Genomic DNA, 27,501 nt, shown 5'->3' with positions numbered 1-27,501 from the left:
GCCCTCTGGTAAGGCTTGCCTAGCGCGTGTGCGGCCCTGGGTTGCATCCCCAGTGCTGCGAAATAACAAAGGAAGGTTTGATGTCTTTCAGCACATACCTAAGCATTGCCACCGGAATGTCTCTCTTTAACAATAAAAACATCAAATGTTTATTACCACATTGGCAAACTCCTCCAAGGGAAAAATGAGCCCACTGATAGACCCCGGGGACAATGTGCTAACCTGAACCACATTCACAGTTATATCATCCAGGGAGCATGAGGTCACAGCCCCTTTTAGAGTGGCAAAATGGTGACTTCAGTCGAAGGCCAAGGCTCCTCAGTGCGCACTCGTCTCCCTTGAGTCCCCATTGAGAAGGATGAAAGGGCAGAGTACTGACAGGTTCCAGGGTGGCCATTTTGCAGATTGGAGCTGCAACTGACGTCCTCCAGACAGTGGAGCGAGCAGCTCTTGGCTCCAGGCAGAGTGTGCTCATGTGCTGCCATCCGTGGAGCCACCCAGATGTGCTGGTGACATACTGCAGGGTGTGGTATTGAGGGCTAAGTGCACCACTGACCACCCCTGCCACCTCACTGTCGAGTCCCCTCCCCTCTGTGGGAGCACAGGGCATGGGGAGAGGTGAGCACTGCAGGGCCACTGCTGGTTCTCCCTTTGGGAATTGCCCCTCTAGGCACAAGTCTGTGTCCGGCCCTCCCCCAGGTGACTTGTAGTACCCTCGAGAACAGTGCCATGGCATCCAGTCACACTGTGGGCCCAGACCCCTCAACTTGTGAGGGGCAGTGATGGGAGTTTCCCTGCTGGAGGAAAACCCTTGCTTTTTCTTTGCATGTCTTATTGTATCTAAGCAATTAGTTTGAAGTATTTATTACTTGAGACAGTAACATAACAGGTTTAAGCAGTGTGGAAGCTTTGCCAGGAGAGTTGGTACATGCCTGTAATCCCAGCTCCTGGGAAACTGAGGCCCAAACATCACAAGTTCAAGGCCAGTCTTGGCAACTGAACAAGGCCATGTCTCAGAATAACAAAGTGTTAGGGATGTCACTCAGTGGTAGCTCAGGGCTGGGTTCAGTCTCCAGTACTACCAGAAAAGAAAGGAAATGTGTAAGTTTCCATTCACATTATGCTTCAGAATCTGTGTTTGCTTGCTCCTAACACTGGGCGGTAGCTGCTGCTGGTCACCTGCAAGCCCCCCACACACACACACAGGAAGAATTTCTGTCCCCCAGGGGATGCCCCTGGTCGGCTTCTCTTAACAGCAGATCAGCTACAGACAGCAGGAGCATGGAATTCATGGGTCATGAGCACCTGTGGAGTGATCAATATCATTAAGACGCTGTTGTCATGTGCCTGTTATTTGTGGACACCAAGCTCGGAGCTGGAGATGTTCAGAAGCTGATGGGCCAGAGTGCAGGATGCATGGTTCTTTCTTGACCACAGTTCTCTCCAAAATCACGGAATGAGATCAAGTTCAGTGTCAGGGATAAGTCAGGTAGTCCCCAGGAATACTTGTCCAAGTCTCCAAGCAGTGAGTGCAGCATGGGCCACTCTCCACCATCAAAGTTCTGCTGAGCCCTGAAGAACCCTCAGAGACGGAGAGAGCTGCCACGCATCTTCACTGGCTCATAATGTCTCTGATACTGTAGCATCTCAGCAATGACAAGGTGATGGCCAGGTGAGATGGAGTTATGTTAACACTAATTGTTTTTAGTGAGTTTTCTTTTCTATGCTGATATTCCTGAGGTTAGGAAATTTATAAAGGAAAGAGGCTTGTTTAGCTCAAAGTTTGGGTTGGCCTATTGTTTCCACCTCTGATGGGGACCTTCTTACTGACAGAGTCCCAGCTTCACTGAGCATCATATGGCAGAGCAGGGAGGGCAAGCCAAGGTCTGCATGTATTCTGTCTCCCCCTCTTCTTACAGAGACACCAGGATCCAAACAGAGGGCTCTACCCTGACAACCTTATCTAGTCCTAGTCACCTCCCAAAGGCCCGCTCTGAGCACAACAGTGGATAAGTTTTCATCTTCTTAATACTTCACAGCAGGGATTAAACTCCAACACATGAAGCCTAGGGGGACACACTTAAGCTGTGTCCGAACCATGGTAGTGCGTCATTTGCATTTTAGCTATAAGCAGAGGCACGCAGTGGGTTTGGGGAGGCAGCTTGCAGGAGGGGGCCAGAGCAGTTTGGTGCCCATCTCTCTCTGCCTCATTTCCCCAGAAAAACAAATGCACACGTTCCTGACTTCATGGTGCCTGGATTGCTTTGTGATTCTGATTCCCAGGTTGTCTTGGTAAGGCTGGAACTGCAGGTGAGAGCCCAGGACTGCAGGTCCTAGTACCCAGACCCTTGAGGTATACTGCATTATGTCCTTCAGTGATTCTGCTCCCAGGCCTGGGCCATCAGGTGTGAAGAAGGAGCCCAGAATTCGTAACGAGAGTTTGTGTCCAGAAAGAAGCATTCACACCTGGTCTAAGACACAAAAAAAGGAAATAGAGAACATGGAATAGAATCTGAAAAAACACGTATTTGTTGTCACTATATCCTTCTGACAGCACCACACTGATTTGTCTACTGGTAAACATATTGAAAGTTCTGGAATCTCTGTTCATCAGTCTTTCATTAATCAAATGTAATAAAAGCTGTTACTTTTACTAAAACAGTATCTGCCCTTGTTCTTAGGTAAATGATCTACATGTTGCTAGAGCTGCTGGTCTCCAAGTACAACAATATTATTTAATATTTAATGAGTAAAGGACAGAGTGAGAGAGATCCACCCCAGCTGTCGAAAATTTGCTAATTAGAGTGTGTAACTTTGTTCCCCACAACTCAGTTCTGAAATGGGGAATGTGGCCTGCAGTAGCAAATAATGCTGTGTTGGATCCTGGATCATTCCTCAGAATTTGTTTGACCTGTCTTAATCTTTTCCTATTTAAAAAAAAAAAAAAAAAAGCCAAGTGTCCCATATGGCTCACACCTGTTAGATTCCTCTCTTCTGGATCACCTGCACCAAGAGGCAGAGACACATCCTGTATGTGTGTGTGTCCACAGGAGCTTTATCGCTTCAGGAACCTGCAACTTCGAATGACTTCCATGCTCTTTTTCTGCAGAATCTAGACTAGAAGTTGGCCTGTCTCTTCTGCGCAACTCAAGTCTTCACTACATGTTCACCTAACAGAATTGAAAACTTTCTGAGGAAGCCAGTCTCTCCTGGTGTCCGTCCTGTCTCTGACTGACCTTGCTCTATCTCACCTACCCTTCCTCACCTATCTCCTGTTCCCTGGGGTAGGCTTGGCTTCCACCACTGCTCTTCTAAGTGAAATTAATTGCTCTTATGAATTTCATGGGAAAGGGAGTTGGGAGTCAGTGCTGGCCTGTCGTAGGACAGCAGATCAGACCCTTCTCTTGTACAGCAGCTGAACACAGGCCCAGAATCAGCAAGAACCTCAAAGGGAGGACCCATGTGTCCAAGGCAAGAGCAATTTAGGTTTGTGGAGGACCCAGATTTGGCCCTGGGTGAGCAGTTCTTCCTGCAGGAAGGAGGCTACAGGCAGGGTGAAAGTGTACGACAAGGAGAAGAAGCCACAGAACTGGGGTATATGAAAAGGTAGCAGCTTGGGAGCAGGGGCTTTGGAGCTATAGGTTGTCTGTATCCAAAAGTCTCAAATAGAGTGGCAGTGCAGAAACCACGAGCCCAGCTGCGTTTCCACATGCACGCCTGGTTGGCTTAGTAGGCAGGGCTTTTGCTCTACCTGAAACCCACCCATAAGGTATGCAGGAAGGACAGTTTCAGGACCATAACGATGGCCTCACTGTGGCTCCTCTTGAAAGACCTCCAAACAAAGTGCAGCTGCGGGTAGACAGAGGGACATGCCTAGGATGGTGACAGCACTGTCTGCCTACCTTTACCAGATTACCTGGCGGTTACTTCAGCCCCCCTTCTGTCAAGTACTAGAGACAACATGAAGAGAGGCAGAGACGTTGGCTGCTTTTGAATGAAATAACATCCATTCAGAAACCTGAGCGGGACTGGGGTGTAGCTCAGTGGCAGCGCCATTGGCCAGCATGGACCAGGCCCTGGATATGTGCAGCACTTCAGAAGCACACACCTGAGCCAAAGCACTACCTATATGTGTAGTGAAGCTAGACTACCTTATCTCATCAGACAGTGTTTTGAGAATTATCAGGAAAGAAAGTGAAAGATGAAACTTTATTTTAGAATATTTGAAAGAGGACACTTGCACTTTGAAATTAAGAAAGATTTATTATAGGGCTGGGATATAGCTCAGCTGGTAGAGTGCTTGCCTCACATACACAAAGCCCTGGGTTCGATCCCCAGCACCACATGCCAAAAAAAAAAGAAAGAAAGAAAGAGAAAAGATTTATTGTAAATTTAATTTTGAGAAGATTAATTTAGTTTTGAGATTCCATGTGCTGCTAAGGGTCAAGGTCAAAGTCAGTGATTCACATCACCTTGTACACATTAGTTATGTGTGTTTATTCTGCTCTCAAATATTGGAGTTTGGATCTGTAGAGTGATAGGTTATTTTCACCACAGATGACAGCCTGGTACCAGCACCCAGGAAGCAGATTTTGAGCATTGTGACTAAGTACTTCCAAAGGGGTCTTCCTGCTTCTTGCCCCAGGTCCAGGTGCACCACTCATCTGCTCACAGAGCCTCTGGGGTTCAAATTCATCCCCACATAGAGCCCTGGCTGCGGAGACCTCAGGGTGGGGAAATGCTGTCAAGAGCAGATGGCTTCTCTGGCGCTCTGGATCTTGTCTTAAAGTTCATGTAGACATTGCATTCTACTCTTGATATGTGTGGCATTATTTTGATGTTAATGTTTTAAATTATGGTACCTCTCAGTTTAACTTGTTTCCCTCAGAGCTAACACTTCATTCAGCAAAAAATTGAGGTCCCACTATGGGGATAAAATGGTGAACAGACAAAGCCATCGCTCCATAGAAACCTGTCATTAAGTAAGTGTGCAGCGTGATTAGTCTGGGGCATGTGACGCTCACCCAGTATCATCATCAGTCAAGGCAATTGTCTTTCAGGAGCATTGATTTTTTTCCAGGAGAATAGAATTTGTCCTGTAACTCCAGAGCCCCCCGCCCCGATTTGAGTAGTGGGAACCCCTGGATGACCTCTCCCACCTAGTATGGATGTCAGCACCTCCATGGCCGCTGGTGTTGGCCTCCCTCACCTGCAGCTCCAGTTCTCCCTGGACCTTCGTGCCTCTGAACTGAAAGCAGAATGGCTCTCCTCCTACCCAGTCCCCCTGGTGCCTCCCACCTGGCTGTACTATAGCACTTATCATGGCTCACACATTTTCAGTTCTTTTTCTTTTAGAGCAAGGATTTTGCCTTAACTTACCTCCATCAGCAGTGCAGGCACAGTGCCTGGCACATAGTGTTGGATCAACTTCTAAATCAGTTCCTAAAGACATGCACTGTGTCCTCAAGATCACACCTGCTCCACGATGGTTCTCACACCTGTCCATTCACACAGATGCTTTAGGTCCCATAGATAAGCCAAACCACAATTTTATCTTGTACACTGGGATCCTAAATACTGATGTTTTCTTGAAGAGAGTGAGAGATAATCTTTATGTAAATGGAATCAGAGATCGTTCAGATCCTCATTTTGGTAGGGAAAATTTTTGAACAAAAGGAGGCTATCTAGAGCCTGGATTCCTCCACACAAAGCTTTGTGTAGAGGAGCATTCGGGTGTGTGGGTTCTCCCATGTGGGTGTGCCCCAGTCCCAGGTGGACCTTCAGTTAGTTTAGAGTTTGTGAGTGTTGACTCCTCTCAAGCCCTGTTGAAAGCCACCAATTTGCATATGCCCACTGGCCTGCCACACCCTGGACCAAGCAGCAGAGATTGCCTCTGGGAGAAGAGCAGGAGGCCACAGATGGTGTGGAAAGAGGAGTCTCCCACTTCATGGTGTGTTCCTGATGCTTTTGATTGATCTACATTTATTTATTTATTTTTGCTATGTGCATGCTTTCTTTAGTCTTTTTTATTTGAAATACAAGTCACATGCAAGAGCATATGAAGCAAATGTAAAGTGTAGTGAGTGGTTATAAAGCAAATACCCATATGACCACCACCCAGGCCGTGTACCCCCAAAGTCCTGTAGGTCCTTCATAATAAAGTTTTAGGTGTGCTAAATAAGGCGAGAGTGAATAGAACCGGTTGGTTGGTATGTTGCCTCTGCTGTGCAACAGCATTTTGTAAGATTCATCCATATCATGTCACCCTTGTAGTTTTGGAATGTTGGTAGGCCACAGTGTCTGATCCACCACTAATGGATAGTCTGGGCTGTGAGGACAGTGGTGCTGTGGACACGTGTTGTGGTGCATATGTGCACCTTGTCGTGAGGTCATGTGCCCCATGTGCAGATGTCTGCTGTACCGCTGGGTAACTCCCAGCTCTGCAGCCCACTAGATGGTGTGCACTCAGCTCCTCGCACACTGTTGAGTGTGTGCTACTCTCTTGAGTGACTGGTGTGTCTCATTGTGGTTTTAATTTGCATTTTTCTAGTCATTGAGAGGGGCGATCCTGTCCTGTGTGATTAATCATGTAGATACATTTGTAAGAGCCTGGTTAAGACTGTATCTACTTCCCTGTTGATGTTCTGTGGGGTTTTGTTTGTTTGTTTTTAACTGATTGACTGGAAGAGTTCTATATTCTGGATCTGAGTTTAGTGGTTACATGTATTCAAGTAAGTCTATTCTGTGACTCTCCTTTCCATTCTTGATGGTTTCTTGAAAGTGTTTGGTTTTAGAATAGTTCACATGATTGGCTTTTGCTTGTTTGTTTTTATACCCTTATTTATTTGTTTACTTTTATGTGGTGTTGTGGGTCGAACCCAGTGCCTCACACATGCTAGGCATGTATTCTACCGCAGAACTACAACCCCAGCCCAGTCCAACTGATTGGTTTTGAATGATTACTCGGTTTTGTGTCTAAAGAAGTCCTTTCTGATTCTTTTTTTTTTTTTTGGTTGTGGGGACTGGGGATTGAACTCAGGGGCACTCAACCACTGAGCCACATCCCAAGCCCTATTTTGTATTTTATTTAGAGACAGGGTCTCGTTGAGTTGCTTAGCGCCTCAGCCTCCCGAGCTGCTGGGATTACAGTTATGCGCCACCGCACCCGGCCCTTTCTGATTGTTCACCTAACCAGATACCTTTCTATATTATTTTTTAAAGCAATATAGTTTTGCCTTTCAGATCTAAGTCTGTAACCCTCCAGTTTGTTTTATTTTTGTATATAATGATCCATTTTTCCCTTCTTCCTCCTTCTTCCCCCGTACCCCATTTTCTGGTCCCTGTGTACTACTTGTCCTAGTGCCATATGTTGAAAGAGTGACCTCTAAACTGTGCCACTCTGACATCCTGTGATGTCAGCTGTGATATTAGTGGCCACTTAGGACTCCTTGACAAAAGCCTACAGTGGCTCTTCACTGCCTAGCAATGGTCTCCAGACCCCATTGATCACATCTGCCCAATCGTAATCTACTGTTTGCTGATTTGTATATGAAATGTTATTACATTAATTTCTTGCTTTTTATAGAAGAAAACATTAGTAGGCACACTGCTGTTTTCTTTCCCTGTCCTGCTAGTCCAGGGCTTACCCTGCCTCAGTGGAGCCAGCTCAGGCCCTTGTGACTCATTCTGGTGCTGTGCGATTTAAGAACACTGCCCTTCTGCACACTGGCACCAGAGACATTTGCAAATCTAGAAATGGACTTGCCCATCCTACTTCAGGGGTAGCTTCTGTTGAGCATAACTGTGTATCACTCATGAATGACAGGCTTCCCTTCCATAGACAGGCTTTTATACATTGTTCTTATTCCACCATCTTTCTTTTTTATGTGTTTTTATTTGTTTTTCATAGATATACATGACAATAGAATGTATTTGGACATGTTATACATACATAGAATGTAACCCATGCTAATAGGATCTCATTTTTGTGGTTGTACATGATGTAGAGTTAACACTGGTGTGTATTTATATATGAATGTAGGAAAGTTATGACCAGTTCATTCTACTGTCTTTCCTATTTCCATCCCCTCTCCCTTCCCTTCATTCCCCCTCACCACCATCTTTGTTGACCTCTGTTGTTTCAGAGGCCCTAGTATGTGTGTTTTTCTCCTGGGTATTCATTGAAGATCTATCCTGAAAAACTGGGTGGTATCTCAAGTTCATAGGAATAAATTAATGAAAACTGGGGGATGCTGAAATAATCTGGGCAGATGTTAGATGTTTCTAATAATGTTTGCACTGTTAAGAAATCAGCCGGGTGCAGAAGCACATGCCTGTAATCCCAGCAGCTCTGGAGGCTGAGGCAGGAGGATCACAAGTCTGAGGCCAGACTGGGCAATTTGGTGAGACCCTTTCTCAAAATCAAAAGAGTTGGGAATGTAGCTCAGTGAGAAAGAGAACCCCTGGCTTCAATCCCCAGCATTGGGGAAAAATCAGAATCCATTAAGATATAAAGCCCATTCCTCCACCACCTCCATCCATTTTTATTCCCCTGTGTTACTGTCCTATTAACACAGCAGAAAATAGCCTCTTTTTTTTTTTAAGATGTTGATCAAATGCAATTTTTATTTACTAAAATGTATTGGGTTTAAGATTTTAAAAATGAATGGTGAAACACACTCAATACTTGGATTGGACTTGAATTAAATACACTGCTACAGTTAACAAATAAAATTGAATTGTGTGCATTATTCTTGAAAAGAGTTGACTTCTGTTTTTCGTAAGTCATCATCTTCTGATAATTTGTCACAAAGACTTTCTCAGTTTTAGCATCAGCACTCAGTTTAGGTAGGAACTTCTCAAAATTTGCCTCTTAAAGGTTTCTTGGTAGCCTTACTGCTCTTTTTTTTCCCTGAATCTGTCAAGCTCCTTGTCTGTTCTTTGATTTTAGGAGTTTTATTTGTTTTTGCTTTCTTCTCCTAAAATTCTTTTAGTTCTTTGCAAATTGTCTTTTTTACCTCCTTTACAATATCTCAGTATTTTGGAACAGGTGGTGGTTCTTGTGATAGTTCAGTGAGTTTAATCTTGAGTCTGTTCAGGGACTTTGGAAGTGCCAACTAGCTCATGCATCATAAGACAATATAAAATCAGCGAACTCTTACCTCCAAAATTGAAGAATATGGCGAAATCCTGGCCCATAATGGGACTTTGTTGTTGATCTCGAGTCTTCCTTGACTACGGACTTTGCATATGCTCTTGGATTCTTCAAAGTTTTCAGAGGTCTCGGTAGACAGCGGACTCTGTGGCTCTAGGTCCAAGGTGAGCAGAACTTCATGGTGTGTGGAAGAGGAAAGCAGCTCAGAACATGGCAGTCCAGAAGCAAAGAGGGCTAACTTGCATTTTTTTGAAATGTGAAAATATTTGATATGACCTAAGGATGCAGTTTTTTTTTTCATTTCCATGCTCAATTAGATTGTTATAGATTTTTTTAACATTAATATTTTTTAAATGGCCAAATGGAAGTTGAACAGTTCATGAGATTGTAATGACAAATCTATTTGTAGACCATAAACAAAAATATTACAATAACATCTCAACTGCCTGGGATCCTGGGAGAATTAAGATAATTTCTAGAGAGTTGAGACTTACTTGCTTTTTAAAATCATTTTAATAGAAATATTATAGAAAGAAATGGCTTATTCTTCTTTCTTAATCACAATAGCTTTCTGAATATCATTTATCGCTTTTATCATTTAAAAGCAGTTGATGGTTTCGTCTCTGAAACTTACTGATCTCACCCTGAGTGATCACAGCATCCTTTGGGTTTCCATTCCCAAATACAAGGCGTATCTTATGTGTACCCTTGCCCTGTCACTGAGCAGCACTGGCCAAGCTCTTCATCACTCAGCATGTCCCTGTCTCAGATGGGTCTGAGTGTACCATCTCGATACCATCCTTGCCAAGGACTCAGCAAGGAAAACTCCTCAAAGGCAGATCCTGACTGAGGGTGCTGGTGGTCCTTGGGGTGACCGTGGTCTTCTAGGTTCTCTGCACAGTACTGAGAAGATGAGAATGCCAGAGACAGGTTCCAGGTAGACAGGCTGTACCAACAAGTGGGAGCTCACTGAGGGATCCTGGTAAACTGGAATTGAACCCAGGCATGGAATAGAGAGGACCACAGCCAGCAGGGAGGCAGTTCAGAAACTCTGTTCTCGCAAAGGCCCTGTGCATTAAAGATGGTCGAACAGTCACTGGAATACGTGGAGTATTTAGGGTCCAGTGTTGGATCTTGGGATTTCTAAAAAGCCAGTGCACTGCCACCCCATGCCTGCTTGTGTCCTGCTCATCTCTGCATGCAGTATAGCAAATAAGGAGGCTGTGGCAGGAGGATCGGGCTGCGAGCCGTCCAGGTCACAGTGTCTGTGTGCCTGTCAGCCAGGCTCATGCTGGGCAGTAAGGGATTCCGAGGACTAAAAGCAGTAGGGTCCATGGCGCTCATGGAGCTTGCAGTCAAGGAAGCCACAAGCAAGGTTGCTGTTTAAAGCTGCAGGAGGCAGATGCTCAATGAGGGTGTCTCCTTTGTAACTAGGAAGTAAAGAAACACCTGTAGAATATACCTAAGCAGAAACTGGCAATCAGTAGGACAGGAAATGGCAAGAAAAGCGGGAGGAACCGTGGCCTGAGAACAAGCATATTTGCTGAGGAAAACTTGGGGGGCGGGGGCATTCAACCTGCTGTGGTAGGGAGGTAGATCTCAGGATCCCAAAGCTTCTGTTCATGACCTTACTTTTCAACAAACCAGAGAAAATTTTAATATATATTTAATAATATGAATTCATTTAAAAGAATAAGCCTACCACGTGTTAACAAGTTAATATTTTTATGAAGATGGACATATTTTCCAAAACAAAACAGCTTGAGTGAGAAGAGTGACATTGTTTTCTATTTTTCAAGTGTCTGCTGTATCTGGCTTGCTGGGAGTGACTGGATTTTGCTGCCTGCCCCTGCATCCATTCTTGACTATACGTCACTTTGGTGGAGTGTAGGAAGACGTGGTTGAGAAGAACAGAAGTGTTTTAATGGTCTTTTAAGAAAATATGGCATTTTCTTTGATATTATACTAAAACTTAATAAATGGGCAGTTTCCTAAAGGAAATCTGCAGTGTGAGACCTGAAATCGTGTCTGTACATTTATTGCACTAAAATCTAGTGACTTGCCTTGCACTTCAAATGCTTCTTTTGCCCTTGGATGCTGTTATAACACCATTCTTTATTGTCTAACTGTAAAGGTTAAGTGACAAAAAGTGTGTAATTATATATAAAAGTTTTAGCACAAGCTCTGGCTCAGGTAAGCACTCACTAAATAATTGTTATTTTCTCATTGCTACTCCTATATTGCTGTCACTAACACCCCCGTCACCACGTGTGACGGGCCAACTCTAGCATGAGGAATGAAATGTGCTCAGGAGCACTAAGGTGCTTGCTGTTATTGGTTGTCTTACTAGTAGTTTGACAGTCTTCAGATTGATGCAAGTGTTTGTCAGTTAGCCAGAGTGGACCGCCACCTTTGACCTGCCTGTGGAAGTTCAGAGCCAGCACACACACATGAGCAAGCACCCCTGCCTCTGGTCCTCTGCTCACCTGCACCTGCTTTCTGCAGTCGTCACATGGATTAAAGATCCACACCCCTGACAGGCTCACCCTTTTTTTTTTTTTTTTTTTTTTTTTTGAGAGAGAGAGAGAGAGAGAATTTTTTTAATATTTATTTTTTAGTTTTTGGCGGACACGTCTTTGTTTGTATGTAGTGCTGAGAATCGAACCCGGGCCACACGCATGCCAGGCAAGCACGCTACCGCTTGAGCCACATCCCCAGCCCAGACAGGCTCACCCTTTACCTCTTGTTCTTCACTCCTAGTCCAGTGTAGTGCCAGGCGTGTGATCACTGGCACTTAGAAAGTATTTGTTGAATAAATGCATTCAGAGGGAATTTATTTTGAACCTTACGTTCAACACAGTTTCAAAAAGTGAAAAACAGGCACAGTGGCACATATCTGAAATTCCAGCAACTGGGAGACTGAGACAGGAGGATTCAAGTTCAAGGCCAGCCTCAGCCATTTAGCAAGACTCTAAGCAACTTAGTGAGATCCTGTCTCAAAAGGATGTGGCTTAATGGTTAAAAACTCCTGGTTTCAATCCTTAATATCAAAAAAATTTTTTTTCTTAATTTTTAAAAATGTGAAAAAAATAGCTGCGCATGGTGATGAATGCCTATAATTCCAGCAAGTCTGGAAGCTGAGGCAGGAGGGTCTAAAGTTTGAGGCCAGCCTCCACAACTTAGGGAGACCCTGTCTCAAAATTTAAGATTGGAAAAGGTGCCAGGATGCGGGTTAGTGGTAGATCACTCATGGATTCAATCCCCAGTACCGAAGAGAAAGAAAAATCCTACTTTATCATAAAAAAACTGTGATCTGAGCAGTGACTAGCTGGTTGTTTAAGGAATATTTAACCTCTATCCACCCCACCCTCTCTCCTTCTTCTTGAACCTCTATTAATACAAAATAAGAAGAAACAAGCACTTAGGCATGTCATAGTACCTTTGGGTTAGGCACTCGAGATCAATGTCCTTTGCCTTCTTCCTTTCAGATGTTCCTCCTGCGGATCAAGAGAAGCTTTTTACCCAGAAGTTACGTCAGTGTTGTGTCCTCTTCGACTTTGTTTCCGACCCACTGAGTGACCTCAAGTGGAAGGAAGTAAAACGAGCTGCTCTAAGTGAAATGGTAGAATACATCACCCACAATCGGAATGTGATCACAGAGCCCATTTACCCTGAAGTAGTCCATATGGTAAGTAACTGCAGCCTGACCAGTGCGTCCCAGCCCTGAACTGCAGAAGGACCCTGATGTTCTCAGGACAGGCTGGGACATCTGAGCCCAACACAGCACTACCCAGAAAAAGCCTCCTCCCTTTCCAAGATTTGTGCTTGTCCCAGGAAGGATGAAAGTGTTCTATGTGCTGCACGCCGGATTGTTGTGATGATAGCAGTGAAAGGGCCAGCTGCCTTCTAGCAGGTATTTTGCGTTATTAATTTGTTCAGTCTTCACAACTACCCTGTCGGGTAGAAATACTAGAACTTTTATTCATATTTATTATTTTATCCTCTTTAAACTTTTTGTTTTTTAAAAACATATGTGCTGGGAGCTGTTGTGGACACCTGTAATCCCAGTGACTCAGGAAGCTGAGACATGAGGATAATAAATTCAAAACTAGCCTTTGCAACTTAGCAAGGCCCTGAGCAACTCAGCAAGACCCTGTCTCTAAAGTATTGAAAAGGGCTAGGGATGTGATTCAGTAGTAAAGTGCATAGATTCAATCCCTTGTACCAAATAAATAAATATATATATATATATATATATAAAACACTAATATACTAGAGCCCTTATGTTGTTTAGAAGTAAGCACACTGTCCCTCCGTGTTCTAATGCTGCAACAGAGTTAAAGTGTTGATGGGAACCAAGCAGATATCAGCATGCTGTGTCCAAGCCTGTTGGCTGGGAAGGCCTTCGTCTGTTGGTCCTGAGATCAGGATGGTATCCCAAGTGACTGAGAGAGTCTTGTCCTGCAGCCAGGTCTCTTCTGCAGACCTCCTCCCTGCCTATCTGCAGGTCAGTGGCGGCTCTTACTCAACCCATTGTTACCTCAGCCCTGAGCATTTCACAGGATGGTCACAGAACTGTTGTTTGAGGCTGAACTCCAGTTTTCTGTTACATTTTTTTCATTGTTATTATTTTATCTGCCTTTGAAATTAGTCCCCCCAGTTATTGGTAAGTTATCATTGCTTAACAGGGAATTTTAAATCCTAGTTTTCATTGAACTCTCTCTTGTAAGTTACTTATTTTTCCCACCAAAGCTATGTATTTCAGAGTGGACTAGACTTATTGACCTAAAATACTTTTATTTCTTGCTTTAGTACTTTTGCTTTGGAAAAAGAAGATGAAAGGAATGTTCCTTTTTATAATTGAGTCTTTTGTCAAAAGATGTGATCAGCTTGATTATTTTCAGTTACTTTTTCTGACCAGCACAGCTGTGCGTGGCCAGCCTCAAGGCTATAGGGCTGTGTGGCCCCTCTGCCTGACTCCTTGGAGACGAGTGACAGGTATGTGCTGAGCAGAAAGTAAATGTTAAAATGTCCCTTCTGTGGATCAAGGAAATGGTGTGTCTTTTTCAACTCTCACTTTCTTTGGAAGGCTACCCCAGCCCCAGAATAGTACAGAAAAAAACTCTAATATTTTCTCCTACAACTTAACATAATTTTGTTCTTCACTTCACCTTCCTTTTTTGTTTTTTGAGGTTGTGAGGACAAAAACCAGACCTCACATGAGCTAAGCAGCCTCTCCCCTGAGCCATCCCCAACCCCATGTCACGTTTTTAATACTTATGGGACTTCTTTTATAGTACAGGCTTCATTTTCTCATAGAATTATTGAAAAGTCATTTGTCCCTGCCTCATACATTGAATATGCCATTTCCCCATTTGAAGTGCTTATTGTTAGTTGTCAGGTTATTTCCTTTTTAAATTAATTTCTTGGTACATATTAAGTTTATAGATACATAAACCACCTGTATGAAAGACTGATCCATTTTTAAGGATTTCTGTAACCAGGAGTCCCTGATGTGCCAGGAAGGAAGAGTCTGCAAAGATTGAAGGGACTCTGGTCTTCCTGGTTGGGTTCAGTGCCTGTACTTGAACCAAGCATGCTCCTGACTGCCATTCCTCTGCTCCACACTGTGATTGTTCCCAACTAGAGTTCCTCCTGTGTCTTCATTTGCCCTGCCCTGAGCATCAGCTAGCTCTTGGGTGCTGCAGCTGGCTCTCGGAAGCGCCTCTGCAGACCTGTCCTGAGCTCCCCTGGAGGAGTGGGTTTCATTGCTCTTTGGGTGATGAAATAGAGTTGGGCACAGGTTTCTGCTCTCCCGAAGCTTTCGTTTTTCAGTGGAGTCAAGCATAAAATAAGCCAGCAGTGCTGTACTGTATTAGATAATGGTACTTTGCAAGGAGAGTCACCCAGGCCAGGCAGGTGGGCTGCAGTGCTGGAGGTATGCCTTCTGCCCTCTGCCCACATGGGCCGGAAGAAGGTCCAGAGAGAAAATACCTACAGGCCTGTTGCACTGTCCCCTGAAGAACTGTGCCATGCGGTTATCTTCTGGAATCACTGAGGGGCAGGGGACACTTTATTCTCCTTTCTGCTCTGATTCAGGGAGATAAGTTCAGAAGAGAACACAGCCTCTTCCCTGGCCCTAGTCCTCAGTTTGGGGATGGAATGGGAGCGGGGACACGCTGGGCTCTCTGACCTGATACTGCTCTTTCACATTGCAGACAGTGCTGATGAGATGTGGAATGGAAGAGAACATGGTGGGGGTGGGACTGTACTGTGTAACTCTCTATCACCAGAGGCCACAGAAGTCCGGCTCCCTCCATCCCCAGGGCCTCCACCCACAGGCAGAGTCCTCCTGGGGGAGGGGGTGGGTGCTGGACTCTGGCAGGGTCCTTTCTGCTGAGGAGCCCTGCAGCCCGCGGCTCTGCCTGCTGTGCTAGTCACCTAGGCAGCAGTCAGCCGGCTGGTCTGTGTCTCTGTGATGCTTGTGTATATTTTGGTCATAGTGTTTTTAGAGACATTAATTTCCACTGACTTTGAGGAATTGGAAGCTCTATATATGTTGTACTCCTGTCGCTGCCACTTTTAAATATATTGTCTGCTAGACTAGACTGCTATGTTGCTTTTTTTTAACACATTTATTGACATATTATTCACATACCTTAATTCACCTTAAAATATGTACTTCAGTGGCTTTTGGTTTGATTATAAGACTGTACAGCCATCATCGCATCAAATGTTAGGACATTTCTACCACCTACAGGAATTCTTGTCCTCACTGCTGTCACTCCTTTTCCCCCAGCCCCTGCCCTGAGCACCATGGTCTACTTTCTGTCTCTATGGGTTGCCTACTCAGGACATTTCACGTGCCTGAAATTACCCAGTACAGGGTCTTTTATGACAGGTTCCTTTCACTTAGCCGGGGTTTGGCTCATCCATGTGCTACCATTGTAGCAGGAGCTTATTTCTCTTTCTTTTTTTTTTTTTTTAACGAAATAATTTTACTACCCTATAATATTCCCTTATTCAACATCATTACATCTTACTCATCTGTTGGGTCACCTCGGGGTTGACTGCTGTGCACGATGATGCTCTGGACGTTTCTGTGCAGGCTTTTGTGTGACAAACAAAAACCATCCATCTGTTTTTGTTTTAATTAAATTTTCTAGTTAGTTTGCTTCTTAAGCTGGACGTTTTTCTGATAGTCAAAATGTTGGTCAAAAAAACAAGTAACGGTATATTTAAGAAATTCAAAGCAATAAAAGTAAAACTGCTTTGATAATAATGTTTAAGGAGTTAAATTCTAGGATTGGACCCTTTCAAAATCTGAAAAATGGATCTATGTGCCAGTTTTTACCTATGATTTCAGAGCATTTTGGTTCCTTACAGCCTGCAGTTAGATCCCAGATTCAGAGCCCTGGAACCTCTCTATTCTGAATCAGTGGATCAGAGGTTCCTGGCCTGTGGACCCTTGCAGAGGGTCTATGGAGTCAAAATTATTTCCATAATAACGCTAAGACTTGTTTCACTTTTTCACTGTATTGTCATTTGCACTGATGGTCCAGAAGTGATAGTAGGTACAGCTTCTGGCACCTTAGCAAGAAGCCAGGCAGTGGCACTAAGGTGACCTAACATATTAACAGCCACATACTCAGTTTCACTTGATGGCCTGGCTAAAGCAGGACGATATTAAATATATTACATCCTAGCATTTTAGCCCCCGTCTGCTGAGCTGTGGGGTTTGCGTAAGTACTGGGGCTACAAGGCTTAGTGGAGTTGGGAGGGTAGGGAGGCACCTGTGCGGTGGTGTCCTGAGTGGAACTGCCACATGTTCAGGGAACACCATTTTTGCCTGGAAAATGACTAATAGACAAATGAGTTATTCAGACTTAAATATTTAACAGGCATTTTCTCAAAACATAAACTAAATGAGAATGTCACTTGAAGGAAAATAACTGTGTTGTCAATGATAAAATTTGAGCTTTTAAGGGAACTTCGGGCTCCCTGGTGATGCAAATGAGTGGGATTTTTTTAATAGATACCACGAAATGAGTCACCACTTAGAAAGTCTTTGTAACTCAGTGAACCAGTATTTTCCAGATGACCAATAAATGACATTATACAATCATTCATGGGCAAGAGAGCCATGGAGAGGGCAACGTCCACCACTGGGCTTGCATGTAGGAGAGAAGAGGCCTCCTCTTGAAATTCGCCATCCATGTAGCAGCACCCCTGTAACAAACCGTCACACTCCCCTTATGTAGTGTCAGAAGCCCACAGTCATCTGGAAGTGCTACCACCTGCTCCTCCCTTCCCAGGTGTCCTGCCTGTATTTCAGTCAGAACAGCCCTCTGAGCACAGGAGCTCGAGTGATGGTCCTGATCTCACATTGATGAGATCGGCAGGAATGGAGAACACGCCACTCTCCTCACTACAGTCATTTGTGTTTTGGGAAAAATAGTTATTTCTCATAAATGTATATTCTGTATATTAAGACATAATAAAGCCGGCGCAGTGGCGCACATCTGTTATCCCAGTGGCTCAGGAGGCTGAGGCAGGAGGATTGCAAGTTCAAAGCCAGCCTCAGCAAAAATGAGGTGCTGAGCAACTCAGTGAGACCCTGTCTCTAAATAAAATACAAAATAGGGCTGGGGATGTGGATCTGTGATCAAGTGCCCCTAAGTTGAAGCCTAGTACCCCCAAAAAGAAAAAAGGAAAAAAAAGATATAATAGTCATTATTGTTAAATTTCTCTGGTTTAATTTCTAATATAGTAAATATCAATAGATATCTCATAAACAAAAATTCTTTGTGGTCCTCAATAATTTTTAGGAATTTAAAAGGGTCCTGAGACCAAAAAATTTAAGAGCAGCTCTTCTGAAACAGTACTTTTCAAAGGCTGCAGCCTCAGCACCACCCGAAAGCTTGTCTGAAGTCTATAAATTCCTAGGCCCTACCCTAGCCCTGCAGAATCAGACCTTCTGGGTGGGCTGCAGCTCTCTGTGTCTTCACTCATCTTCCAGGTTGATCTTAGCCATGCCGGAAATTTAATAAAAACACCCATCTTTGGGTTGTAAAGTTTCTAAGTAATATACACTTGCATTTTTTCCACTGAATTCAGCATGTTTATTTGGTAGAGTTTCTGAATTGACTTGCACACTGAGACTAGTCTTAGTAGGCACAGGTGAGTATAACTGAAGTCCAGAAAGGGAAATGGTGATCAATGTTTGTATGAGTTGGACGATTAGAGGCACTTCATATCAGATGGGCCTCCCTGGAATTACCCATTCAGTTGACTGTGCAGGATTGCTAGATGGAACACCACCGCTTACTACATCACTCGGAAACGTGTGTACTGCACAATGCTGGATTCCAACACAGGTATTCAGTAACAGTCTTGGCTTTTGCAGAGCCTGCCCTTTCTTGTTTAAGGGATAAAACCAGAAAGCAGATAGGCACAGGGGCTGAGTGCTATGAAGGAGCCTGGAGTGGAGCAGAGGGGAGGGTGCCTCTCAGGGCAGCCCGCCCAAGCCCAAGACCATTGGAAGAGAAAGATTTGGGGATGGAGCACTTAGTAAGGCCAAAGTCTGCTGTGCCTGGAGCCTTGGGCTGCCCCAAATGATCTGGCAGCACAGTGAAGTACACACTGGTTTATGAAGAGATGCAAAGGAACTGGGTTGGGGCTGAGAGAACATTTCAGTGGACGGGGTGGATTGAACCAAGTGGCTGTGACAGTAGAGAGAACCAGGCAAACAGATGTTAAGGTAGAAATGAGATTAGTGGCAGATTTGGTTTGAGTTATTTAGGGAGAAGGAACAATGACCCAAGTGTGTGGGCCCTGGTGTGAGAGAGGGCAGATTTGAATCATGGCACACCCCATTCACCACTGTGCATGCTCAAAGGGGAATCTCAGACACAGGGATAGCTCCCACTTGGTCCACAGTGTACCCCAGGCCTCCTGCTCTGTGTTCTGTGTTCTCTTTGGTGTGGCTTCCAGGAAGGACTAGTATGCCTATGTACCTCCTGTCCATCTTTAAACCTTTGTTGTAGCTGGGAAGGTGGGTTCTGATTGTTACCCACCAAATCACATGGTAGACCTGGGGAGAAAGACGTCCCCAGAGCAGGTGTGTCCATCTCTGTAGCCAGCCACTGATGGTGTTGCATTGGGCAAGCAGGCTTGAATGGGTGGAGTAAAAAGAGGTTTTGGCAACCATCTGCCTCATAGGAGGAAAGGGGACAGTGTGGAAAACTGGATGGCCCCCAAGATAAAGTTGCCACTCAAGCATCCTTTCCTTTCAGTGGCCTCAGAAATGGCCCAGAAAGCAGCTGACTTCCAAGACTTTTCAGAACTTTCACCAGTGGGTGGAAAAATGCGTTCTCCTCCTCAGAGTAGTGTAGGTCTTATTCCTTGATATTACTTTTTTTTTTTTGGTTAGGCTGTGCAACTGCCTCATAAAGAGATAGTTAAGTTATTTAAATAGTGATTGAAGGATTAAAAACACATGATCTGAAGTGTGATTTCATGTTTGTAGCATAGAAATGAAATCATAGAAGTAAAATTAAATTTGGGGAGAGAAAGCAAGTCTTGAAATGCTACACACAGCACAGCAGCATCATGCACGCCAGAGATTGATTTATTGATGGCACTTTATAAGTGGGTTATAAAAATGAATTTAGAGGAACACAAACTGTAGCTGCTTTTCGATAGTATGATCATGTAAGTTTTCCAACCATACTGTATATTTTAAAAATTTTAACAATCATCATGTACCACAGTACATGATCAAAAATCAACAAAGGGGCCTGGCATGGTGGTGCACTCCTGTAATTGCAGCTACTCAGGAGGCTGGGGCAGGAGGATCCCAAGTTCAAGATGAAACAGAGCAACATAGTAGAAAGAACTAGGCAAACAGAGGAACCTCATTTCCAAAAAGAAACAAAATCAGTAAATGTATGTTTTTCATTCTTTGAACAAAACTCAAGAATTAAAATCAGGTAGTTTTTATGAAGTGTAGTGGAAGTGCTGCTAGCATTCATGTTAGGTCCCGGGAGCATGAACTTGTTCCATTCTAGTCCTTCCACTCTGTGAATGAGTAGAGGCTGACTTGGAAGCTGATGGGTGCCATTGCTGTTCCAAGGGTGTGTTGGCCGGGTCCTTGGGGAGGCTCATTCCGGGCCCCAGGAGGGTTGGCTTGTGCTTCACTTTAAAATCCACGTTGGACATCTTCACCCTCTTTCTCACACCTGATACTTGCAGTGGGTTCTGGACAGCCTCCCTTTCTGCCATAAAGCTGATGCTAGTTGGGAAATGGGTGAGAAAAGAGCATCTAATGCTGAGGGGTGTACAGTTACAGGGAAGTTTCCAGTGGTGTGCATCTTGCTTCAGGAGAGGGTTTAGACCAGCTTCCTCATTTTGCTTGGTCATTTTTTGTTTTGCCAAAGTTAAAATAGCATGGGTTAAAGAAGAGCAGACGTCAATGCTGAGCCAAAGGTACATTTAAAAAATATACTTTCTGAAATTCAGAGAATATTTTTTTTTTACTTTAAATAGCAGTGATCCGTTTTTAGAGATATGCTCTTACTGTTTTGAGATTTTTCTTTATTTTGTTTGATAGTTTTTAATTACAAAAGGAATGCATCCTTATTTTATAACATATGGAATAAATGTTGTTTTCTCAAAAGTCTGTTAGGAAGTTTGAGGCTTAGGGAGCGAGTTCATTATCTGATTGTAAAAGGGTTTCACAGGTGCATACATGTGCTAAAAGCATCTAGCCCAGCACCTTGAATATGTGCAGTTAGTTGTATGTCAGTTGTGTCTCAGTACAGCCTGGCTTTAGCTGCAGAGTTCTTAAGTATTTCTGTAGTCTTGGGACACAGCGATCACTCAGACATTAAGGACATGGTGAACCAGGAAGCTTTGCAAAGGGACTTCTTGCCTAGTGAATCTTTTTTCTGCAACTTCTTTTAATTTTTTATTTATATTTATATTCAGCAAAAGTTACTAGTTTGTGGAGGTTTGATATATAGAGTCCCATAACCACCACACAATAGAGATCTATTATGCTGCTGCTTTGTAGTCAGAACCTTACCCCTGACATCACTAATCTGTCCTCTGTAGCTATCAAGTTGTCACTTTCCAGAATGTCATAGTAGATTTGTGCCTTTGAGTCTATTTTCTCTTGCTTAGCATGATGTGCTCAAGATTCATGCATGTTATTGCACATACCAGGAGTTGAATCATTTTAATCATCATTAGATAGAGGTCGCTGGTTTGTTTATTCGTTCCCCAGTTGAGGGACATCTGGGTCATTTCCAGTTAGGGACAGTAAAGCTGCTGTGAATATTCATGTACACGTTCTGGACGTAGGTTTCCGTTCAACCTGGGTAAACACCCAGCAATGGGATCATCAGATTAGTGTCACGTCTGATTTCCTCAGAAACTGCCATTTGTGCCCCTGTCCCAGCAACGCATGAGCTGAGCCTGCTCACATCCTGTTGCGTTTGCGCTGCCTAATGACTAGTCATGCTGAGCATGCTTGTCCTGTGTCGTCTTGCTTGGTGAATCTCCTCACACTATTTGCCATTTTTTTTTTTTTTTTTTTTTTTTGAGAGAGAGAATTTTTTTTTAAATATTTATTTTTTAATTTTCGGCGAACACAACATCTTTGTTTGTATGTGGTGCTGAGGATCGAACCCAGGCCGTCACACATGCCAGGCCAGTGCACTACCGCTTGAGCCACATCCCCAGCCCCTATTTGCCCTTTTTTAGTTAGGGTTTTAGTTAGTCTTTTTGTTGAGTTTTGAGATTTTTTCTTTTTTTTTTTTTTTTTAATGTTTTAGTTGTAGTTGGACACAATACCTTTATTTATTTTTATGTGGTGCTGAGAATTGAACCCAGGGCCTCACACATGCGAGGGGAGCGCTCTACCACTGAGCCACAACCCCGGCCCCGAGATTTCTTTATATACTCTGCATATAGATCCTTTGCAGATATATGATTCGCAATTATTTTTTCTCACTCTGAGCTTTCTTTTTTACTTTTTAAAGGATCTTTTGCAGAGCAAAGGTTTGGTTTTTTGTTTTTTGGGTTTTTTTTTTTTTTTTTTTTTAGTACCTTTATTTCACTTATTTATTTTTTTTGTGTTACTGAGGATCGAACCCAGGGTCTCGCACGTGCAAGGCAAGTGCTTTACCACTGAGCCACAACCCCAGCCCCCAGAGCAAAGGTTTTTAATTGAGATGAAATTCACTTTACAATTTTACCAGAGGTGCTTTTGGTGTTGTATTAAGGAGCCTGTCCTAACCTAAGCTCAGAAGGGTTTTCTCCTATGTTTTCATCATAGTTTTACATTTTACATGTAGGCTTATGATACATTTTGACTAAGGTCCACCTTTGGATGTTAAAGTGTTCTGTTTGTTGAAAAGACTGACCAAGGGACTGGAGTTGTATGTAGCTCAGTGGGAGAGCACTTGCGTAGCACATATGAGGCACCGGGTTCAATCTCGAGCACCACATAAAAATAAGTAAATAAAGGTATTTTTTAAAAGTTGAAAAGAAAAGACTGACCCATCTCCATTGAATAGCCTTTCTGCCTTTCTCAAAATCAACCGACCCTGTCAGTGAGACTTTCTGCACTCCGCTACCTTCTGTTCATTTTGTCCGTGGATCTCCCTGTTCACCAGTACCTGCTCTCTTCAGTATTGTCACTTTGTGGTAAATCTTGAGATCAGGTTGTGTTAATCCTCTTTGTTTTTTTCCTCAAGTATTTTGGCTATTCTAGTTATTTTCCATTTGTGTTTTAAAGTCAGTTTGTCAGCCAAGAATGACAGTTCATGCCTGTAACCCCAGCTACTCTGGAGGCAGAGGCAGGAGGATTGCAAATTCAATGGTAGCCTCAGCAACTTAGTGAGGCCCTGTCTGGGCAGGGGAGAAAACATTAAAAGTCTTCATCTACCAGATGCCCTTTCAGGGTTTAGTTGGAATCTCTTTGACTGTGTGGATATGGAGGGAATTGGCGTCTTAACAGTATGAGCCTTGAAAGCAAGAGCATAAGTGTCTCCCATTTGGGTCTTCTTCATTTTGTGTCTCTCAGCTTACACATTCTTTTCCTGTTTCATAGGCTCCTCAATCAGCATTTCATTTTTTGGTGCTATTGTAAATAGGGATGTTCTTTGTTGGTTGGTTGGTTGGTTGGTGGCCCTGGGAACCAAACCCATGGCCTGGTGCCTGCTAGACAAGTGCTCTACCAACTGAGCTACAGCCCAGCCTCTGTTTCTTTGTTTTCTATTTGTAAGTCTTGTCCTTTTCTGCCCTGCAGTACTGTCGCTTCTCGCTTCCTGTGGTTTGGTGCATACCTTGTAGTGTGTGTATTCTTGTAAGTTGCTCCCTTACCACCACCCTTGTTGTATCATGTGCCCTGGGAGCCGCTCATACAGACCCTCCACCCTGCTTTTCCTTTTGGTCAGTTTGTATCTTTGTGCTCAGAGTGGCTTGTTGTAGATGGTATATAGTTGGTTTTTCCTTTTTTATTCAATCAGATAATCTCTGCCTTTTGATTGGAGTGTTCAGATAACTTACTTTTAATGTGATTATTAAAATTAAATTTAATATGTAAAGCTTAAATTTACCATCTGGGCTCAGATATAGCTCAGAGGCAAAGCATGTGGTAAGCATGCATAAGGCCCTAGGTTCAATCCTCAGACAATATTTAAAAAAAAAAAAAAAACCCTACCACTGTGCTGTTTTTTCCTGTTTGTCCCATCTCTCCTCCATTCCACTTTCCTTTTTTTCTGCTTTCTTTTGAGTCAGTTCTGTGCTGCTTATGACTGCATTCTATCTCCTCTCAGATTTTTTTTAATATTTATTTTTTAATTGTAGTTGGATACAATATTGTTAATTAATTAATTTATTTTTTTAATGTGGTGCTGAGGATCAAACCCAGGGCCTCGCCTAAACTAGGCAAGCGCTCTGCCACTGAGCCACAACCCCAGCCCCTCCTCTGTCAGCTTTTTAACTTCAACTCTGTCATTTGATTTTGTTATTCTGATTAGTTATCCATGACAGGAGAATGCACTTTGACACATCCTACATAGATGGAGTGTAACTTCTCATCCTTCTGGTTGTACCTGGTGTAGAATCACACCAGTCGTGTAGTCATATATGCACATAGGGTAATTAATGTCAGTTTTATTCTTCTATCCTTCCTATCCTCCAACCCTCCCTTTCCTTCACCCTGCTCTGCCTAATCCAAAGTAACTCTGTTCTTCTCTGTCCCCCTGCCTTTTTGTGAATTAGCATGTGCATGTCAGAGAAAACATTTGGCCTTTGGTTTTGGGGGATTGGCTTATTTCACTTAGCACAATATTCTCCAGCTCCATGCATTTACCAGCAAATGCCATCATTTCATTCTTCTTTAAGGCTGAGTAATATTCCATTGTTTAAATGTACTTCATTTTCTTTATCCATTCATTTACTGAAGGGCACCTAGGTTGGTTTCACAGTTTAGCTATTGTAAGTTAAGCTGCTGTAAACCTCAATGTGGCTACAATACTATAGTGTGCCAATTTTAAGTCCATTAAGTATAAACCTAGGAGTGGGATAACTGGGCCAAATGAGGGTTCCATTCCAAATGTTCTGAGGAATCTCCATACTGATTTCCATAGTGGTTCCACCACTTTGCAGTTTCATCAGCAATGTATGAGTGTACTTTTTTCCCCACATCCTCGCCAACTTTTATTTTTGCTTAAATTCTTGGTCTTAATGTTTATTTAGCTTTTCTAGAATCCACCTTTAATAATATCACAGTCTGCCTTAAGTTACAATGCCATGTAGAGTGTAAGAAAACCTCAACAGTGCTCCTGTTTCTTCCCTCCCAGTCTTTCTGCTGCTGTTGCCACACATTTTACTTCATGTTGCAAACCCCATGATCCATTATTAGTTTTGTTCTAAGTGGTTGTCTTTTAAAGAGATTTTATAATTTGTAACATCTTTTGCAGACATTTTCCAGTTTCCAGTGATCTCCATTCCACTGTGGAAGTCCAGGTCCAGAGGCCCATCTGCTCTTGGTGTCCTGGCTAAGGGGCTTCCTTGCACGTTTCTGTAGTGTGGGTCTCCTGATGGTGATATGGACTGTTTCAACTTAAATGTGTCTGAAGGTCTTTCTTGGACTTCAGTGCTCATCTGGCTGTCTTGTTTGCATTGTTTGTGATGAGAAATCTGTGGTCATTACATTGTTCCTCTGGATATAAAATATTTCCCCCTTTGGCTACTTTCAAGATTTTCTCATTCATGGCTTTTTTCAAACCATTTGATGGTGATGTGCTGTGGCATGGTTGCCTTTATCTTGTGTCTAGAGTTTATCTGTAGTTTTCATCAAATTTGAAAAACTGGCCATTAACTTTTTTTTCTTTATTCTTTTTATCCCCCTTGCTATTATCTTTTCAAAAACATTTTTCTGCTGGGCGTGGTGGCACATGCCTGTAATCCAGTGGTTCAAGAGGCTGAGGCAAGAGAATCACAAGTTCAAGACCAGCCTGGGCAACTTAGTGAGACCTTGTCTCAAAATAATATAAAAAGGGCTGCAAGCGTAGCTTGGTGGTAGAGAGGCCCTGGTTCAATCACTAGAATCACATATATAAAAAAATTCCGTCCCCTGCCCTTTATCAGAACCACTTTAGGGACCCCAGTGATGCATGTGTGAGGGTTCTTAGTCATCCCGCAGCTCGCTGGTGCTGTTTCTTTTCTCTTCACAGTGCTGGGGGGTAGACCCAGAGCCTGTGTGTGCTGGCACTCTCTGCCACTGAGCCACACCGATTGTGCGATTCTTTTCATCCCCCATGTTTTATTTGCATAGTTTCCTGTCCTCAAGTTCACTGATCTTTTCTGTAGTGTCCCATCTGTTTTTAATTCCATCTACCACGTTTCTCGTCTCACATGTCTCACGCATATCGAATAGTTTGATGTGTCTATTCTTACATCTTCCACATCTACACGTAACTTCTTCAATACATAGAATTAACATCCTCACTGCTAATTCTGATACCCATGGCAGTTCTAATTGAGTTCAAGTGACTGGTTTTTTCTGGTTATTGTAAAGCATATCTTCCTGCTTCTTTGGCCTTTTTGTGTGTGGGTGGGGCTAACCAGGGATTGAACTGAGAAGCACTCAACCACTGAGCCACACCCCCAGCCCTATTTTGTATTTCATTTAGAGACAGGGTCTCACTGAGTTGCTTAGTGCCTCATCATTGCTGAGGGTGGCTTTGAACTCTCAATCCTCCTGTATGTGTGGTCATGAGATGTCTGACGTTGTGAATTTTGCCTTGTGGAGTGCTGCACACTTAGGTATTTCTGTTAATGTTCTTGTGACTTGTTTGTGAGTGTAATTAAGGTACTTCTTTTTGTTCTTGTGTTAGGTAAGATTCCAGCCATATTGATTTGAGGGCTCATTGCTTGCTACTGAGACAAGAGCCTTCTGATGATGAATCCGAGGTTCCATGAATTATGAGTTTCTCCAGTCTGCTTGGTGGGAGAAGGGACTATTCCCAGTGCTGGGCTGGTATAATCATCCCTCGGTTTCTGTGGGGGCTGGCGTCAGGACCCCTCACAGAGGCATGTTCCGTACAAACAAAACATTTTTCCAAACATTTTTCAACCTTGGTTGGTTTAATCCAAGGATTTGAAACATGGATATGGAGGTCCAGGCTGTTCTGGGTTCTCAATAAGCCTTTGGGTGGTTTTTTCCCCCAACTCTGGTAGTTTCTCATACACATTTGTGGATTAGCCTTCTGCTGTTTGACGAGGGACCCCACAGACCTCTGGGTCAGTGTCTCCTGTGTGAAACCCTACCTTGTAAATCTTAGCCCCTGGCTGCTGTCTCCACCTGGGTTCTGTCTCCAGGCCCTGCAGCCTGCAGACCTGTCAGGACTGTAGCTGAGGTGATTGTAGGGCTCGCTGTTTCTCAGGGATCACTAACCTTCATTACCTGAAATTCAGTGTCTGCAAAGCTATTCCATGTAATTTTGCCTAGTTTCTTGGTCACAGTTACTCCATCTTGCTAGAAGCATAAATCTCTGCTTCATTTTTAACATATTCTCAGTAAACAGTTCTGTCCACACAGATGATCCAGCAATAATTGTAAAAAATGTAGTGAGGATGTAGCTCAGTGGTAGAAAGTTGCCTAGCATGCACAGGGCCCTGGGTTCAATCCCTGTGTACTACCAGAAAAATTAAAAATAAAATAAAAATCACTGGCTACTTCATCTCTCTTTTTAAAATATATTGATCTAGCTATGTGCATCAACTAGAATTCTGGGTTTGGGGGTCAGGGGATGTAGTGTGAAGTTGGTTGG

General features: G+C 43.4%; 1 protein-coding gene across 11 annotated transcripts in view; it reads left to right on the top strand.

Moving 5' to 3' along the window:
• The window catches only part of Ppp2r5c (protein phosphatase 2 regulatory subunit B'gamma), a 140,604-nt gene that overhangs the window by 68,789 nt on the left and 44,314 nt on the right, over nt 1-27,501 (top strand). For all 11 annotated transcript variants that reach the window (XM_076849634.2, XM_076849635.2, XM_076849637.2 and 8 more), the window contains one exon: nt 12,643-12,842. In XM_076849634.2, the coding sequence (XP_076705749.1) occupies nt 12,643-12,842 (200 nt within the window). The remainder of the gene's footprint in view (nt 1-12,642; nt 12,843-27,501) is intronic.

Source organism: Callospermophilus lateralis, chromosome 3 (genome assembly GCF_048772815.1).
Source record: "Callospermophilus lateralis isolate mCalLat2 chromosome 3, mCalLat2.hap1, whole genome shotgun sequence".
Taxonomy (NCBI): Eukaryota; Metazoa; Chordata; class Mammalia; order Rodentia; family Sciuridae; genus Callospermophilus; species Callospermophilus lateralis.
Note: the sequence above shows the minus strand (reverse complement) of the source record. Positions and strands in the feature narration are given on the sequence as shown.